Source organism: Balaenoptera acutorostrata, chromosome 10 (genome assembly GCF_949987535.1).
Source record: "Balaenoptera acutorostrata chromosome 10, mBalAcu1.1, whole genome shotgun sequence".
Classification (NCBI taxonomy): domain Eukaryota; kingdom Metazoa; phylum Chordata; class Mammalia; order Artiodactyla; family Balaenopteridae; genus Balaenoptera; species Balaenoptera acutorostrata.
The window spans coordinates 3,795,457-3,813,946 of record NC_080073.1 but is presented as its reverse complement, the minus strand read 5'-3'; the positions used below and the strand labels follow the sequence as shown (position 1 = coordinate 3,813,946).

Here is an 18,490-nt window from a genome sequence, read left to right as displayed (position 1 = left end):
GGACCTGCTTATAACCCCTTGTCATCCTGCCTATTTAGTTTCCACATGCTTCTCCTTTAGGAGGGAAGGTTTTGGGAATGTCGCTGAATAAATTGTTCCCCGCCCTCCCATGCTGCACTGAGTACAGTGGCCCAGGGTTTAGCTTAGCTCTGAATTTTCAAAGTTGGTCTGAAGTCTTGAAATTTGAGTAACTATCTGGAATTCAGCTCTGGCCTAAGACTGCGAGCCATGGGCTCAAGCCTGAGTTCTGCCATTATCTCTGTGGGAGCATGGGCCGGCCCTTTCCCCTCTCTAAGTGGTGGACTGAGTGGGTTTTAGGGAAGAGGGTGCCTCTAAGCTTCACTTGTCCTACCTGTAAAATGGGGCAAGGGGAATTTACCCTTCCTGTAATGTCTTTGACTGGTCACCCAACTCTCCTGGAATGAGCTTTGGGGACATCTGCTGGCTTGGTGATGCAACTGAAGGACTCAAGGAGTCCTCCATTTCTCCCCAGCCCCTGAGAACAACCCAGGGATCGTTTCAAAGACAGTGGATGTCTCCCTCTACAAGGAGGGCAATAGCTTTGGCTTTGTCCTCAGAGGTCAGTGTAAGAGTCACCTTTGGGGTCAAGGGACGGGAAGGCTAATGCCAATTCTATGTATGTTCTATTTTGCTCTAATGAATTACATACATGTATAATCTTCCTTCTGACTTTTAAGAACCATTAAAATCAAGTATTAAACGGAAAAATTGGCCAAGCAACAAATGATTGGGGGGAGTGAGAGGGAAAAGTTGTAACAGAAAATGAAGTTTGGAGCTGCCTAGCAACCAGGGGAAAAAAGGAAATAGGATGAGGTCGCAGGAAAGGAAGCAAGCTGTTTAACAGAGAGAGGACTTTGGTCCCATTCCCTACTTTTTGTCCGAACTCTGGGTGGGATTTACGGTTGATATCTCATAGGAGAGACTATGAATAGCAAGGACAGAATCCTCAAGCAGATTTAATTAAGGAAGCCTGCTTAAGGTCTGGGTTGGGGCCTCCAGGCGCCAGGGAGGGAGTGGATAGATGACTGTCGAATTCTGTCCAGGAGGTGCCCATGAAGACGGGCACAAGTCCCGGCCGCTCGTCCTGACCTACGTGCGGCCCGGCGGCCCTGCCGACAGGTGAGCCTGAGCCGGGATGAAGCTTACAGCCTCACCCTGCACTGCCCTCCCCCAGCTCCCCTAGGAAGAAGGCAGAAGGGACATCATACACATTCTCCAGATGAGCAAACTGAGGTCCAGACAGGGGACACCCCTGCCCAGAGTTGCTCAGCGGAGTATTGGTGGAGCCAGCACTAAACCCCAAATGAGAGCTACCCCCAAGCTCTTTCTTCCCCAAGGTCCTGCTGTCTCAGGGGGTAGGATGGGGATGGAGAGTGAGCTTTAGCCTCATGTTACCCCTTCCCTGGCCTTCATTTTCCTGTCTGTGGAGTGGGTCCGATAGTGCAGCCCCTACGAGCTGCTGTGAAGGAAGTGTGGGGCATGGTGACCGGCGTCACTGTGGTCCTCTGTGATGCAGCTTCCCCAGTCCTGGCTGCGCTGCCAGCCTGACCCTGCCTGAGCCCTGCTCAGAAGCTCAGAAGCGCCAGGAGGAGAGAGTGTGGAGTAGGAACACACCCAGTTCCCAGCTCCTGACCCCATGACCTCCCGGCGGGAGATTCCTGGCCATTTTAAGAAACGCCTGGAATGGCCTTGTCAGAAATCTAAACCTGTCCTTGGGACGGGTCTGTGATGAGTTATTCATAGAACCTCCCAGAATAGCTTTGGCCACCTGTTTGGGCAGGCATTCCAGAGCTGGGATGTGACCCAAACCAAGGTGAACCCCCTCAGGCCTCTCCCCTGGGGCCCAGTGGAATTCCTTCCCAGGCGCGTTTCTCACCAGCCCAGAATCACTGGGGACCCTGGGCAGGGACTGCTGTGCTGGCAGCTTGAAGCCTCCAGACTGCCCCCCCGATGCTGAGTGCCCCGGCAGGGCTGGGACCCTGTCAGGGCCCTGGTGGTGACCTCAAAGGGCATCCCCAGCTCAGACACTGGAGGGCTGAGCTGGGACTGAATTTATTAAGCACCTCTGGGAGGGGTCAGAGCTGACCTGACCCCCATCTTCAGTGCCCGCTTCAGTTATTCAGCTGCTTCCACATAACCTCCCTGGTTCTTTCACTCACATGTGCATTCCTTCCCTCATCTGCTCTGTCCCTTTCTCCTTCACCCGCTCCCTGCCCTCCCTCTGTTCTCTGGCTCGTGCTGGGCGAGGCTGACTGACTGGGCCCTACCCCGCAGGGAGGGCTCCTTGAAGGTGGGGGACAGGCTACTCAGCGTTGACGGGATCCTGCTGCATGGGGCCAGCCACGCCACTGCTTTGGCCACCCTGCGGCAGTGCAGCCACGAGGCACTCTTCCAGGTGGAGTACGATGTGGCCATTCCAGGTGAGTTGGGGGCCTAAGGGCTAGGGTTGGAGCAGGAAGAGGCCCAGGGATAGAGGGAATGGGGTAGCGGGTACAGATCCTCACCACTGCAAAGGCTGTGTGACCTTGGCCCAGTCACAGCCTCTCTGAGCCTCTCTGGGTAGTAATACTCTGCCAGGCGTTGTTTGTTGCACTGGGGATCCACCTGAGAACAACACAGATGAGGTCTCCATTCGCATGGGGCTGACATTCTGGTGGGGAGAGATTGACAATAGATGGAATAAATCACATATAGAGTGTGTCAGATGATGATAAGTGTGTAAAAAAATCAGGGAGAGAGATGGGGAAGGCTGGGTGATGCCCTCTAATCTGCAGCCGTCCAGGTGAGAGAAAGGTGATGGTGGCTGGACCAGGGGCTGAGCGGGGGGATAGACGGGGTCAGATTCAGGAAATACAATGAAGGTCCACTGGCCTGGTTTGCTGATGTTTGGACATGGGGGTGGGGGTGAAAGTAGGAGGAGCTGGGTTTTGTTTTCCCGCCACTGGGTGGGTGAATGGGATGCCGTTTTCTGAAAGGGGGAAGGCTCGTAGTGAAACCCACAGTTCCGTGTATTCAGTCGGCTCTCGAATAATATGTGAGCAAATTAGTATTGTCCAGCAAAGGCCTGGGCTCAGAGCCCCTGAGACCTGAATTCCTGCCCGTCATCTGCTTCTGAGTGGCTGTGTGACCTTGGACGAGGTCTTTGCCTCCACGCACCTCAGTTTTCTTGTCTGTAAAGTGGGTGCAGTGATCCCTCCCTGGCAGTGAGGATTAAGTCGAGATGGAGGAAGGTGCTCAATATTTGCATCTCAAACTCTTCTTTCCTTCCACTTACCAGACACAGTGGCCAACGCTTCAGGGCCCTTGATAGTGGAAATAACCAAGACGCCAGGGTCCGCCTTGGGGATCTCGCTCACCACCGGCTCCCACCGGAACAAGCCAGTCATCACCATCGACCGCATCAAGCCAGCCAGTGTGGTGGACAGGTGGGCACCCACTGAGAGCTGCCACGGCGTGGGGGCTGCAGGGGGAGAGCCGCCCAGAGCTCTGTCCGGCTGGACCAGCCTCCCCCTTTGCTCCCTGACCCGGCCAGGAGTGGGGCCCTGCGTGCCGGAGACCGCATCCTGTCCATCGACGGCACCAGCACTGAACACTGCTCGCTGCTTGAGGCCACCAAGCTCCTGGCTAGCGTGTCGGAGAAAGTGCAGCTGGAGATCCTACCTGCGCCCCAGAGTCGGCGGCCCCTGAAGCCCTCAGAGGCAGGTGGGTCCCCTTGGCAGACCTCAGAGCTCAAACCTGAAGGCTAACGGACCAAATCCCCGGGCAGGCTAAAATTTACTGGAACAAATGTCCATTCCCACAGGGAAGCTCGAACTGTCAAGTGCAGCAGCTAAGGGTGGGGAGGTGGGGCAGATAAACAATTTGGGTGTTTGATTTGACAGTTGGCTGGCATGGATGGCCCAAAAGCTAGTTCCATCCCTGGTTACATTAATAGAAGTATAAGGGCTAGAACAAGGGAGGGGACAGTCTTTCTGTGCCCTGTGCTACTCAGAGTTTGGACCCTGGACTCAGCTCAGGGCCCTCGGCAGGTCCAGAGGAGGCAGCCAAGCAGTCAGGGAGGGCCTAGAGCCACCCCTGTTCGGAGTCGGGGGCTCCCAGCTTGGACCAGGGACCTAGGCGCTGGGCAGTTCTAAGAGCGGAGGGAGCAGATGGTCTGGGGCTCCAGAGGGCAGAGCGGGGGCCTGGGGCAGGGTGGAGGGTGGTCGTAGGAAGGCAGCCTCCTGCTCAGGGCAGGCAAGTGCTTCCAGCCGCCTAACCCTTGGGTTTCGACTTCACATCCCAGCTTCGTCCCTAACAGCTGGACAGGTGCTTTGCCTCTCTGAGCCTCAGCTGCCTCATCTGTAAATAAGCGTCAGGACCCCGAGTGCACAGGCTTGGTCAAGGAGGTCAGGCTGTGAATTCCAGCCTTTGGGGCACAGTGGGGGAGGGGGGCGAGGATGGAGTCTGCCTGCCCCACCCTTTGCAAGCCCAATCTTCCAGAAGAGACAAATTCTGCAGATCAGATGTGTGGGAACCGGCATCTCTGGTCTCTGCCAGGGTCGGTAAGGATCCCGACAAGCCACAGCAGGGGCTGATAGAGGAGGCTTTGGGGCTTGAAGTACCGTCATCTGTTCCCCTACCCCCTGCTGTGGTGCCTGGGCTTCCCACGGGTCATCTGGGTTCACCCACATGACAAGTCTACAAGGTTGGTACAGAGGCGCTGAGGCTCCCAGCAGGGCAGGTCCTTCCGAGAGCACACAGCTGCTGACAGTCCCCCTGGCTCTCACTGAACAAGCCTCTGCTAAGCACCCAGCACTGCTGTAAGCACGTCACACGTGCTAACTCATTCTGATCCTCCCAGCTTCCCTAGGAAGTAGCCACTGTCTTTGTCCCAGTTTACAGATATGACAGGCACAGAGGGGCTAAGTGACTTGTCCCAGTCCCACAGCTGGTCAGTGATGGAGCCAGGATTGGACCCGGCTGCTGGCCCCAGAAGTGGCCCAGCCCCCAGGTGGGGTTGGGGGCACCAAACAGGGAGGCAGAGTCAATGGGCTGAGATCACCGAGACCTCACCCATCCCTCCAAGAACATGTTGCACCAGGCTGGACATCCCCCCCGCAAGTCCTGCAGCAGAAGGAAGAACCAGTACAGGGCCTGGGGCAGTGGGGAGGAAGGGTAGGCTGGGGATGTGAGGGGGGCAGGATCTGGTAGAGGGTCTGCGGGGTCCCCTGGGAAGCAGATGCTTAGCTGGAGTAAAGAGTTCGCTGGGGTTGAGGCCTGTGGAAGGTGGAGGGGAGGAAGCGGGAACAGCCTCAGACCGCGATGCAGGTCCGGGCAGGCCTGGGCCAACCCAACAGGGACCCAGGTGGCCCCCGAGAGCCCAGCGTGGGGCAGAAATGCCAGGCCCTGGTGCCCTGCGTGCTCAGCCCCCGGCCCAGGCTGCAGCACTGCGGCAGACTCCGAAGGTGCTGCAGCTGGTCACCGTCTGCAAACTGCACTCCTCGGAGCTGACCGGTCAGTTCTTGAGCTCCAAAGCCAGTCAGCCTGGTTCACGTCCTGCTCCTCCAGCACCTCCCAGCTGTGGGCCTTGGTCTGGGCCAGCTTTCCCTCTCCTGTCCCTGCCTCTCGGGCTGAGCCCTGAGCACAGTGCCTGGCACACGGTGGGCATCCAGGACGTTCGGGCAAGATCTCGAATGCCTGGCCTGGCTCGGGAAACTCTGGACCTTCTGTTCCTGCTCTCCTCCCCTCATTGTGCGGACAGGAGCTCATCCTTCAGGGGTGTGGCGATCCAGACCTGCTCAGCCCTCAACGTCTGTCTCTCCTCTTTCTCCGCCACAGTGAAGGTGCAGAGGAGCGAGCAGCCACATCGCTGGGACCCCTGCGTGCCCTCCTGCCACAGCCCCCGGCCCGGCCACTGCAGGACACCCACCTGGGCCACCCCTGCCAGCCAGGACCAGAGCCGATGTAAAGTGCCCTCCCCGCTGTCACTCTCCCCTATTCCTAGGGAGGGGCTTGAGCCTGCTTTATAGGGAAGGAAGCCAAGGCTCAGAGAAGTCAGGGGCCCTCGCAGCATCACCTCACACATTAGTGATGAGATGGGCCCCTGTCTGGCAGCTGGGTTTCACCAGGTCTGTGAAAACCCTGCGAGCTTTGAGGCCCAGAGTGGGAGAGACTGGCTCGCAGAGGTCACACAGCGAGCATGGTGGAGGGGGGAAGGCATCCCTGTGTCTCCCTGAGGCAGGGTGGAGGGCTCTGCTGGGGCTCATGGTTCTGTGCTCTCATCTCCCCCAGCCTTGTCCTCATCTCCCTTTTCCTCGCCGACCCTGAACCACACCTTTCCCTGCACCAATCCCAGCACCCTTCCTCGCGGATCCCAGCCCATGAGCCCCCGGACCACAATGGGGCGGAGGAGGCAGCGAAGAAGAGAACACAAGAGCTCATGTAAGCCATGGTCTCTTCCCTCCCCTCTGGGCTGCCTCTGTGCCTGAGAGAGAGATTTGCCAAAGGGTATGTGGTATTTGGGGCAGGGCCAGGGGTGGGTGGGGGGCATTAAATAGCATGCGTGGTACACCAGGCTGCTGCGGATGGTTGGGCAGGTTGTGCACTGCACAAGGGCACACCTGAGGGGTGACAGTTACTTTGTACACTTTGTCTTGTATTTTTATTATGAAAAATTCCCAGCAGGTGGTGGCAAAGTGTCTTGAGGAAAGGATGCCTTTTCAGATTTGCACGAAGGTCTCACAGTAACTCCATTTCATTTTTCTCTTTCAGCCCTCTGATCCATTCCAGGGTGTGGTTACTTTGTCTTTACCACCTCTCTGACATTTGTTAATTTTCCCTAAGAAAGAGACACACAGGCCTGAAACTAGCCATCCAGAGTGTAGTAATTTTTAGTTTTATTAGATATATATTTCTACTTAACTTTTGCTTATAAACATTTCTCTTTATTTATGATCACTATATATAGTTCCTTTTTTTTTTTTTTTTTAAGTTTTTTTTTTAAACAAATGGCTAAGGGTTCCAAGCGGGGAGAGACCACATCAGGTTGAGTGAGGGAGTATTTATTACTATTATTATTATTTTAAAATTAATTAATTTATTTATTTTTGGCTATGTTGGGTCTTTGTCTCTGCGCGAGGGCTTTCTCTAGTTGTGGCAAGTGGGGGCCACTCTTCATCGCGGTGCGCGGGCCTCTCACTGTCGTGGCCTCTCTTGCTGCGGAGCACAGGCTCCAGACGCACAGGCTCAGTAATTGTGGCTCACGGGCCCAGTTGCTCCGCGGCATGTGGGATCTTCCCAGACCAGGGCTCAAACCCGTGTTCCCTGCATCGGCAGGCAGATTCTCAACCACTGCGCCACCAGGGAAGCCCTATAGTTCCTTTTGAAATGAAGGTATTTAAGTACTTTTAAAAATGAATAAATGTAAAGACAAATAGTAATGAATGATAATGCAGGAAACATGTGGAAGTAGCAAAAGTCACAAGAATGCCCAGAATTTTGAAATCTTTCCTGGGAAGAATCTTTCCTTTGTTGATGTTGAAAGTATTCCCAGCCTCCTTCCATGTGAGTTGGGGAGGCCTCCAGAAAGAATGGAAGGTCAGACTGGGCCATTTAAGATTGAACCAGGTGAGGGAAGAGAGAAATATAAGTCATCTGGCACCTGAAAAGCGCTAAATATGGTTATGAGCTTCCTGGCAGCCAAGGTGAAAAGGGAAACAGAATTCAGAGTCAGATGAGAGATACAATACACCTTCACCAGCCACCTTTGTCACCCACTGAAGCAGGGGGTGTGTAGGTGAAAAGATTCAGAAGTGTCATTCACAGGCAGGAGCTTATGGAGCCTGGGGACTCTTGGGACCCCTTATCTGTCTCCTTCCTTGATGATAACAATTAATTAGTTAAATAAAATTTTTTGAACACCTCCAATGTTCCAGGTACAACTCTTATCATTGGGGTGAAAAAATAATGAAATAGTGAAAAAATCAACAGTGAAAAAAATAATGAATATAAATATAATAACACAATATACCCAACAATAAAGTGTTACATATATTGTAATGTATATATAATATATAATAGTATAAGAAAATAATAAAGACACAACAGTATAATTAATAGAATGAAATGCAATAAGTTTTATTTAATAATTGATATCCTTATCCATATTAATAATACAAATGTATTTTATATACGGAATATAAAATAAAATATGTTAAATAACATATCAAATAGTTAAACAGAGTTATCATATGACCCAGAAATTACACTCTTAAGTAAATGCCCAAGAAAAATGAAAACATATGTCATGTTCACCCAAAAACATATTTACACATGTTTATACAGTGTTATTCATAATACCCAAAAGGTGGAAACAACCCAGATGTCCATCAATGGATGGATTAAAAAAATGTGGTATCATCATACAGTGAGATATTAGCTTCAAGAAGGAAGGGAATTTTGATATGTGCTACATGGATGAATCCTGAAAACATTATGCTAATTGAAAGAAACCAGACACAAAAGACCATGTATAGTATGATTCCATTGATATGAAATGTCCAGAATAGGCAACTGTAAAGACATTGAAATTAGATTAGTGGTTGCTTAGGGCTGGAAGAGGTGGGAGGATTTGGGTGATTAACTAAAGGAAACAGGGTTTCTTTGAGGGATTGAAAATGTCCCAAAATTGAGTGAGGGGATGGCTGTACAGCTTGAACGTACTAAATATTCAATATACTAAAAACAGAGTGTTGAATTGTACACTCTGTGGGTGTATACTGTGGTAGCCGAATGGTATCTCAAAAAAGCTGTTACCAAAAATGGCATAATATATACTATCATATCTAATAGTAATATAATGTGATATTTGGTATATGATATAATAATAGAATAAGTTGAAATATAACATCACACAACATGACATGACATAATGTCAACGACCCTCAGAGCCTCTGTTTTACAACACGGCAGTCCCGGGAGCTGTCTTCCTTAATCCTTGCCACAGCTCTGCCAGGTGGGACTCATGATCCCATTGCTCAGGTGAGGAAACCAAGGCTCAGAATGAGCCTCGACTTAACCCGCCCCACCCCGGGCCAGTCAGGCCTCCCGCTCACTCACCTCTCTGACTTCAGGTGTCTGGGCCGAGGGAGGATGGGCTTTGGCAGGAAGGCGTCCCTGGGGCTGTGCCCTGAGCGCCATGCCTGCCTGCCCCGCAGTGTCGCTGGCCTCCAGCACCGTGGGGCCAGGCGGCCAGATTGTGCACGCAGAGACCACCGAGGTCGTGCTCTGCGGAGACCCCCTCAGCGGCTTCGGTCTCCAGCTGCAGGGAGGCATCTTCGCCACCGAGACCCTGTCCTCCCCACCCCTCGTGCGTTTTATTGAGCCTGACAGCCCGGCGGAGAGGTGAGCCTACTGTCCCCAACCCACTGGGCCTACCACTCTCCACTCTCCAGTTCGGGGGTGGGGGGCTTACGGGCAGCCAGGGAAACCAAGTCACACACCGAGCCGGGCTGCACAGTTGTATCTCATCAACTATCACGTCAACCCCATTACCAGCCCCATTTTGTAGATGAGGAATCTGAGGCTCAGAGAAGCTGATTCACCTGCCTAGGGTCACACAACTCGAGTGACCCAGGACGTGAACCCCTGTGTGTCTGAAGCCAGGGTCCTCTATATACATCTCCTAAGGCATGGCATCATCCGCACTTGACAGACAGAGAAACTGAGGCCCAGCAAGGTCACACTTTAGCCAGAGTCCTGTGGTAAATTGCCTGAGGATCTACAGCTGGCACAGGGAGGAGCTGAGCGTTCCACCCCCGCCCGGGAGGCGGGGCCCAGGCTTTGTCCTGGCCCTGCTCCCGCACAATGCTCCTGTCTCCCAATGGGGCCTCTTCTCTCTGCCGGGCTGCCGGGTTCAGGTGTGGGCTGCTGCAGGTAGGGGACCGCATCCTGGCCATCAATGGCATTGCCACCGAGGACGGGACGATGGAGGAAGCCAACCAGCTGCTGCGGGACGCGGCGCTGGCCCACAAGGTCGTGCTGGAGGTGGAGTTTGACGTAGCCGGTGAGTGGGTGCCCCGAGCGTCCTCCTCTCCTTCGGGACCCTGTGCTCCCCCCTTCACTACCCTGCTCCCTGCAACCTCCCGCCCTGCCCTGATCCTTCTCCCCGCATTTGCAATGTGTCCCTGGCACTAATGGTGGGAGAAAGGCACTGGCCGGGGTGGAAGGAATTGCACATGCCAGTGTGAGGGTTGATGAGGGTTTTTGCAGTGGAACAGGAGCTGGGGGGTGGGGTGGGGTGAGGGTTTATGCAAAGACCCCCAAACAACTCGGTTAGAATTCTGGTTCTGTGATTTGGACAGTGTGACTTTGGACAGGACCCTTCCTCCCCCACCCTTAGTTCCCCCCAGTGTAAAATAGTGAATAGAATCCTCTATCACAAGGGGCGTTGTTCAGATTAGATGAGATAAAGCGTGTGAAAGCACCAGCTGAGGCCCGGCCCGTGAGAGGCGCCCAGTAAGTCCTTGCTGGATCCGAACGGATTGGGCTGGGCCATGGGGCCCCCGGCAGGGCGGCAGCCATGAAGTTTGGGTTCTAGTCCTGACTCTGCTCTGACCCGGTGGGTGCTTGTCTGCGACAAGTCAGTGCACCGTGCCTCAGTTTCCTCATCTGTGGTTGCAAGAAGCAGGATGGGGTTGTTTGGGGTCCCTCCCCACTGGACCAGAATGGGTGTGGGTCAGGGACTCCCTAAGGCCCTTCCCTTGAGTCTCACGTGGGTGTGTGTGTGTTTGCACCCAGAGTCCGTCATCCCGAGTAGCGGCACCTTCCACGTGAAGCTGCCCAAGAGGCGTGGCGTGGAGCTGGGCATCACCATCAGCTGTGAGTCCCCTCCCCGCACGCTCTCTGCCTGCCCCGAGAAAACGCCCAGCACCTGGCCAGGAGGGAAGGCTCTGGGTGGGAGGGAGGGCTGGCTGACGTGGCTTTCCTCCACCGCAGTGCCCAGCTGTGTGTCCTTAGGCAAGGCTTCTCAAGGCCTCGGTTTCCCGTTCTGCACAATGGGAATCTCCTGGCCATTTTAGTCTCCATGGGTAGTTAAGTGGTTTGTAAGGCACCAGACATACAGGCCAGGTTTAGTTTTCTGTTTGCCTCTGTGTTCCCAGGGCCCAGAAAAGGCCTAGAACACAGTAGGTGCTTAATTCATGTTTGTCAAAGGAATGAAAGTGAGGGACTGCAGAATGGAAAGAGAAAGGTAGAATACATAAGCATGGGAACAGTCAGAACCCTTCCCAGCCTGCATCTCACTCAGGAAAATCTGAAGTCCTCTGACTTCATCTCCTGCCGTCTCCCCATCACGCCCCGGAGGGGTAACTGTCCAGAAGGGCTGCAGCTGCAGCTCCTTCCTGCCCCGGACCCTGCAGTCCGTGGCGGTGGGAGTTTAAGCAATTGAGGGGGAGAAGCTTCTTCCAGCCCAGGAACCTCTGGGCAGGGCCACCAGGTGCAGTTGCCCAGGTTGTACAGGACACAAGGTGCCCATTCAAGGTACACTTACAGTTTTTTTGTTTTGTTTTGTTTTAAATTTATTTATTTATTTTATTTTATTTTTGGCTGTGTTGGGTCTTCGTTTCTGTGCGAGGGCTTCCTCTAGTTGCGGCGAGCGGGGGCCACTCTTAATCGCGGTGCGCGGACGTCTCACTATCGTGGCCTTTCTTGTTGCGGAGCACAGGCTCCACACGTGCAGGCTCAGTAGTTGTGGCTCACGGGCCCAGTTGCTCCACGGCATGTGAGATCTTCCCGGACCAGGGCTCGAACCCATGTACCCTGCATTGGCAGGCAGATTCTCAACCACTGCGCCACCAGGGAAGCCCCACTTACAGTTTTGTAACATTTCCTCAACAGACTAATTAGAAGGGGCACCTTTGTCTCATTTGCAAAGATGCTGCATGGGCTAGAAGGACCGCCTTACACCTGGTCACTCATGGAAAAACCCATTAGCCCAAATGGATTCTTTCTGCAGGAAAACTCAGCCACCCATTGTCTTAGATCATGCTCCCCGGGAAACAGCTTTTCACGCTAGGAGTTACCTGCAGGGGCCTTATTGAGGAGGGCTCTCAGGATCAACACCTGTGGGCCGAGGAGGCCTCAGGACCAGGCAAAGGGAGGAGCTGTGCTGCGATGTAGTCCCAGCAGAGGGCTCGGCCAATCCCACGGGGAGCTCTTTGCTGGGGAGGCCACGGGAGTTGTCCTGAGCTGAGGCTGGGAGCCATGCCTTGGCACCACTGCGTGAACCAGTCATTGGGTGCAGGCATTTTATTGGGTGAGGTTGCTCCCTCAGCCAAAAGCCATTCCCCAGCAGGATCCTGCTGTGAGCCATGGCAGCCAGCATTCTCTGCATTGGGGAAGGAAGAACTCAGTCGTTGAAGTCACCTAGTTCTGGGACCTGGCCCTGTGCCAGGTGCTGGGGACACAGACACCAGCCAGGCACAGCCCCTCAGGGAGCTCTGTTTGCTGGGAGGTGGGCTGAGCATGGGAGGTGTTGTCCCACTTTGTCTAGTTAATCTCTGATGTCCCCGTGAACTCTGTGGCCTCATCCCCATTTTACGGAGGGGAAATTGAGGCACAGAGAGGGGAGCTGATTTGCCCACAGTCACCCAGCCAGGGAGCTGTGGGAGCAGGGCGCGTGGCTCCAAGTCTACGCCCAGCTCCTGGGCCCCGCAAGGCTGAGGTGACCAAAGGTGGGCTTCATGGCTCCTTCCCTCCAGCGGCCAGCAGGAAGCGAGGGGAGCCCCTGGTCATCTCTGACATCAAGAAAGGCAGCGTGGCGCACAGGTAGGGGAGCCCCTGGCAGGGCGGGGGGCTGGCCCACGAGGGTGGGCTCGGGGCCTGCGTGTGCCAGGCTCCTTCCTGTCCCCACCTTGCTCCTGCAGAACTGGCACCCTCGAGCCGGGCGACAAGCTGCTGGCCATCGACAACATCCGCCTGGACAACTGCCCCATGGAGGACGCTGTACAAATCCTGCGCCAGTGTGAGGACCTGGTGAAGCTGAAGATCCGCAAGGATGAGGACAACTCCGGTGAGGGCTCCGACCGCTCCACCACCAGCCCCCGACCCTGCCCGCGCTGACCAGCAGTGCCCAGCTGGCAATCCGGGGCTCCCTGTGGCCAAGGAGGGAGCGTGGTGGGTGCCACCCAGGGGCTGCTGGTGGTGACCGCTTGAATGAAGATGCAGGGGGGTGGACGGCAGATTTCTCCCTACCCCCGAGTCTGGGCTTCTCCAAGGGCCCTTGCGAGGTTGGCTGGGGTTTGACGGCAGCTTGGATCCAACAAGCCCTGCGCAAAGCCTCTGTGGGCAAATGACTGGGTGGGACGATGAATGGGTGGGGGTGGGGGATGTACCACTGCATGGGTGGCTGTGAGTAAGCTGAGGCTGCAAGCTCAGACACATCTGAGGCTGGACAGCTGACAGGAGTAAGTGAATTGGGCTGAAGGTAAGAAAAGCAATACAGTTTGGGTAGACAGAAGGAAGGGGAGAGAATCTCTTGTTCAGAGAGGCAGCTGCCAGCTCCTACCCTGGGAAAGAGGATCACTTGTGGGCAGCTTTCCAATTTTTTTAAGGAAAACTGGAAATCTGGGGTCTTCTTATCGATATTATCATCACCACCATATCCTTGTTATTTTGTGTGGTGTGTGAAATCTTTATTATAAAACGCTGCTTCCACATTTCTGTTCTTTTTAGAATAGCTGTTTGGGTGGAAGGAGACATTTCTAGAAGCAGAAGATGGCCTCAGGTGGTGCCATCGGAAGTCCTGGCACGGGGGACTGGGTGACCTAATGACTGACAGAATGTTTGAGCTAATTGCTGAGGGAATGGGTGTAGTAATGGCATGAAAGAATGGGTGAACTAACGAATGAGAGAATAGGTGTATTAGTGGGAAAAGGTATGCATGATATAATGGCTGAGGGAAAGGGTGGAGTAAGGGCATGAGGGAATGGCTGAATTAATGGCTGAGGGAATGGGTGAATTAATGGCTGAGGTAATGGGTGAATTAATGGCTGAGGGAATGGGTGAATTAATGGCTGAGGTTATGGGTGAATTAATGGCAGAGGGAATAGCTATTAATGCCTGGAGGAATAGCTGTATGAGTGGCTGAGGGAATGCGTGTATTACTGGCTGAGAGAGTAGATGAATTAGGCAGGTGGAAAGGGTGTATTAATGGCATCAGGGAATGGTTGAACTAATGGTAGAGAAAATGGGTGCATTAATGGTTGAGGGAATGGGTAAATTAATGGCAGGAGTAAATTAATGGCTGAGGAAATGGATGAACTAAAGGCTGAGGGAATGGGTGAATTTTGGCTGAGGGAGTGGGTGAACTACTCCTAACAGAATTAGTGCATTAATGGCTGAAGGAATGGATAAATGAATAGCTTCAGAATAAGTGTATTAGTGGCTGAAAGAATGGGTGAAATACTGGAAGAGAATATGGCTTACTTAATGGTGATGAGTATGGCTGAATTAATGGCAGAGGGAATGGCTTAGTTAAATAGCTGAGGGAAACGGTGAGTGAATGGCTGAATGAATGGGAGTATTAGACTTTAAGGGAACAGGTGAACTAGTAGGTGAACTAAGTCGTAGGAAATTGATGAATGTGGCTGATGGAATGGGTGGTGTAAGGGCTGAGGGAATAGGTGAATTAATGCCTGGGGGAATGGGTGAATTAATGGCTGAGGGTGTAGGTGAATTAAGGGCTGAGGGAATGGGGAATTAAAGGCTGAGGGATGGGCTGAATTAATAAGGGATTGACTTAATGGTTTAGGCAATGCCTGAATTAATGGCTAAGGGAATGGGTCAATTATGGAGGCCTGAATAGGTAATAAAAGGATCAGGGAATCTATTAATGTTTGAGGGAATTGGTGTATCAAAGGCTAAGTAAATGGCTGAATTAATAGCTGAGGGACTGGCTGAATTCATGGATTAGGGATTGGCTGAATTATTGGCCGAGGGAATGTCTGAATTAATGTCTGAGGGAATGAGTAAATTAATGGATGGGGGGATGTATGTATTAAGGGCTAAAGTAATAGGTGATTTTAATGACTCAGGTAATGGGTGAATTAATGGCTGAGGGATAGGCTGAATTAATGGCTAAGGGAAAGGGTGAATTAAAGGCTGAGGGAATGTGTGTATAGGGCTGAGGGAATGGGTAAATTAATAGCATGCGGAAATGGGTGTATTAATGGCTGAGGAAATGGGTGAATTAATGGCCGAGCTAATGACTATTAATGCCATGAGGGAATGGGTGAACAAATCACTGAGGGAATAGGTGTATTAATGCCTAAGGAATAGGTTTATTAATGGCCGAGTGAATGGGTGTACTAATGGCTGAGGGAAGGGGTAAACTAATGGTTGAGGGAAGGGGTGTATTAATGTCATGAGGGAATGGGTATATAATGGCTGTGGGAATGGGTGAATTAATGGCTGAGAGGAGTGGTGAATTAGGGCATGAGGAAGTGTGTGTATTAATGGCCGAGGCAATAGATGAATTAATGACGGAGGGAATTGCTGTATTAATGGTATGAGGGGATGGGTATATTTATGGATGAAGAAATGGGTGTATCAATGGCTGAGGGAACATGCGAACCAATTCCTGAGGGGATGGGTGTATTAGGCATAAGGAAATTGGTGTAAAAATGGCCGAGGTTATAAGTGAATTGATGGCTGAGAGAATGGCTGAATTAATGAATTCGGGATTGGATAAATTATTGGCTGAGGGATTGTCTGAAGTGATGTCTGAGGGAATGGGTAAATTAAGGGATGGGGGGATGTGTGTATTAGTGGTTGAGGGGAACTGGTGTTTCAAAGGCTGAGGGAATGGTTGCGTAATGGTTAAAGGGAAGGGAGAATCAGTGGCTGATGGAATGAATGAATTAACAGCTGAAGGAATTGGTGACTTAAATGCAGATGGAATGGGTGTATTAATGGCTGAGGGATTAGCTGAATTAATGGCTGAGGATACGGGTGAACTAATCAGTGACCGAATGGGTATATTGGGCATAAAAGTATTGGTGTATTAATGACTGAGGGAATGGGTGCAATAATGGCAGAGGGGTTGGCTGAATTAATGACTGAGGGAATGGGTGAATAAGTGACTGAGAGAACGGTTGCATTAGTGCCTGAAAAATTGGTGTATGAGTGGTTGAGGGAATGGTTGAACTAATGTCTTAGGAAATGGGTGAATATGGCTGTCAGAATGGGTGCACTAATGGCTGAGAGAATGGGTGAATCAGTACCTCAGGAACTGGGTGCATTAGTGGCTTAGACAGTGAGTGAACTAATGGCAGAAAGAATGTGTGAATTAATGGCAGGGCTAATGGGTGAATTAATGACTTCCTCAAATGGTGTATTGGTGGCTGAGAGAACCGGCTGAACTAATGGCTGAGAGAATGTATGTATTAATAGCTGACGAAAGGTATTAGGACTGATGGATTGCATGAATTAATGGCATGAGGAAATGGGTATATTAATGGCTGAGAAATGGGTGATTTCATGACTGAGGGGATGTGTGAAGTAGTGGCTGAGGAAACGAGTGTATTATTAATGGCTGAGGGAATGGATGAATTGATGGCTGAGGGAATGGGTGAATAAATGGCTGAGAAAATGGTTGCATTAGTGGCTGAAAAATGGATGTATTCGTGGTTGAGGGATGGGTGAACTAATGTCTTAGGAAATGGGTGAATATGACTGTCAAAATGGGTGAACTAATGGCTGAGGGAACAGATGAATTAATGCCTGAGGAACTGGGTGCATTAGTGGTTTGGACAATAAGTAAACTAATGGCAGAAAGAATGGATGAATTAATGGCAGAAGTAATGGGTGAATTAATGACTTCCGGAAATGGTGTATTGATGGCTGAGAGAATGGATGTATTAATAGCTGACGAAAACTTTGTATTAGGACTGACGGCTTGTGTGAATTAATGGCATGAGGAAATGGGTATACTAATGGCTGAGGGAATGGGTGAATTCATGGCTGAGGGAATGAGTGTATTATATGGCTGAGGGAATGAGTGTATTAATGGCTGAGGGAATAGGTGAGTTAATGACTGAGGGAATGGGTAAATTAATGGCTGAGAGATTGGCTGATTTAATGTCTGAGAGAATACCAGAATTAATGGCTGATGGAAAGAGTGCATTAATGGATGCGGGAATGGGAGAATAAATGGATGTGGGGGTTGTGTGTATTAATGGCTGATGGAATTGGTGTATCAAAGGCTGAAGGAATGGCTGGGTAAATGGCTGAGGGAATAGTTGAATAACAGCTAAAGGAATAGGTGAATTAATGGCTGGGGGAATGGGGGAATTAGTGGCGGAGGGAATGAGTGAAATAATGACATAGGAAATGGGTAAATTAATGTCCAAGCTAATGACTCTATTAATGGCATGAGGGAATGGAAGAACAAATTGCTGAGGGAGTAGGTGTATTGGTGGCTAAGGAATGGGTGAATTAATGGCTGAGTGCAAGGGTGTATTAGTGGTTGAGGGAATGGGTGAAATGATGGCATGAGGCAATGTGTGTATTAATGACTGAGGGAATGGGTGAATTATGGCCTGAGGGAATGGGTCAATTAATGCCTGAGGGAATTGGTGTACTAGTGGCTGAGGGAAGGGGTAAACTAAAGGTTGAAGGAAGGGGTGTATTGATGTCATGAGGGAATGGATATGTAATGGCCATGGGAATGGGTGAATTAATGGCTGAGAGGAGTGATGAGTTAGGGCATGAGGAAATGTGTGTATTAATGGCTGAGGCAATAGATGAATTAATGACTGAGGGAGTGGGTGTATTAATGGCATGTGGGAATGGGTATATTAATGGATGAAGGAAAGGGTGTATCAATGGCTGATAGAATGTGTGAACTAATCGGTGAGGGGATGGGTGTATTAGGCATGAGAAATTGGTGTAAAAATGGCTGAGGGTGTAGGTGAATTAATGGTTGAGGGTATAAGTGAATTAATGGCTGAGGGAATGGCTGAATCAATGATTTCAGGATTGGCTGAATTATGGGCTGAGGGAGTGTCTGAATTAATGCCTGAGGATCTGGGTGCGTTAGTTAATGCCTTGGACGATGAGTAAACTAATGACGGAAAGAATGGGTGAATTACTGACTCCCAGAAATGGTGTATTGGTGGCTGAGAGAACAGGTGAACTCATGGCTGAGTGAATGGATGTATTAATAGCTGACAGAAAATTTGCATTAGGGCTGACAGATTGCGTGAATTAATGGCATGAGGAAATGGATATATTAATGGCTGAGAAATGGGTGAATCATGGCTGAGGGCAAGGGTGTTTTAATGGCTCAGGAGATGGGTGTATTAGTAGCTGAGATAATAGGTGAATTTATGGCGAAGGGGTTGGGTGACTTGATGGCTGAGGGAATAGGTGAACTATGGCTGAGGGCAAGGGAGAAATAATGACTGAGGAAGTGGGTGTATTAGTCCCTGGG

At 51.3% G+C, this 18,490-nt stretch overlaps 1 protein-coding gene across 7 annotated transcripts in view; it reads left to right on the top strand.

The window, feature by feature from the left end:
• Positions 1 to 18,490, top strand: part of GRIP2 (glutamate receptor interacting protein 2) — a 60,010-nt gene that overhangs the window by 9,753 nt on the left and 31,767 nt on the right. For 6 of the 7 annotated variants that reach the window (XM_057555516.1, XM_057555519.1, XM_057555518.1 and 3 more), the window contains exons 5-16: positions 494 to 580; positions 1,065 to 1,140; positions 2,296 to 2,441; positions 3,299 to 3,446; positions 3,554 to 3,723; positions 5,839 to 5,964; positions 6,292 to 6,441; positions 9,216 to 9,402; positions 9,918 to 10,063; positions 10,798 to 10,878; positions 12,759 to 12,825; positions 12,924 to 13,069. In XM_057555516.1, coding sequence (XP_057411499.1) covers positions 494 to 580; positions 1,065 to 1,140; positions 2,296 to 2,441; positions 3,299 to 3,446; positions 3,554 to 3,723; positions 5,839 to 5,964; positions 6,292 to 6,441; positions 9,216 to 9,402; positions 9,918 to 10,063; positions 10,798 to 10,878; positions 12,759 to 12,825; positions 12,924 to 13,069 — 1,530 coding nt within the window. The remainder of the gene's footprint in view (positions 1 to 493; positions 581 to 1,064; positions 1,141 to 2,295; positions 2,442 to 3,298; positions 3,447 to 3,553; positions 3,724 to 5,838; positions 5,965 to 6,291; positions 6,442 to 9,215; positions 9,403 to 9,917; positions 10,064 to 10,797; positions 10,879 to 12,758; positions 12,826 to 12,923; positions 13,070 to 18,490) is intronic. The other variant, XM_057555517.1, reaches the window with a different exon arrangement.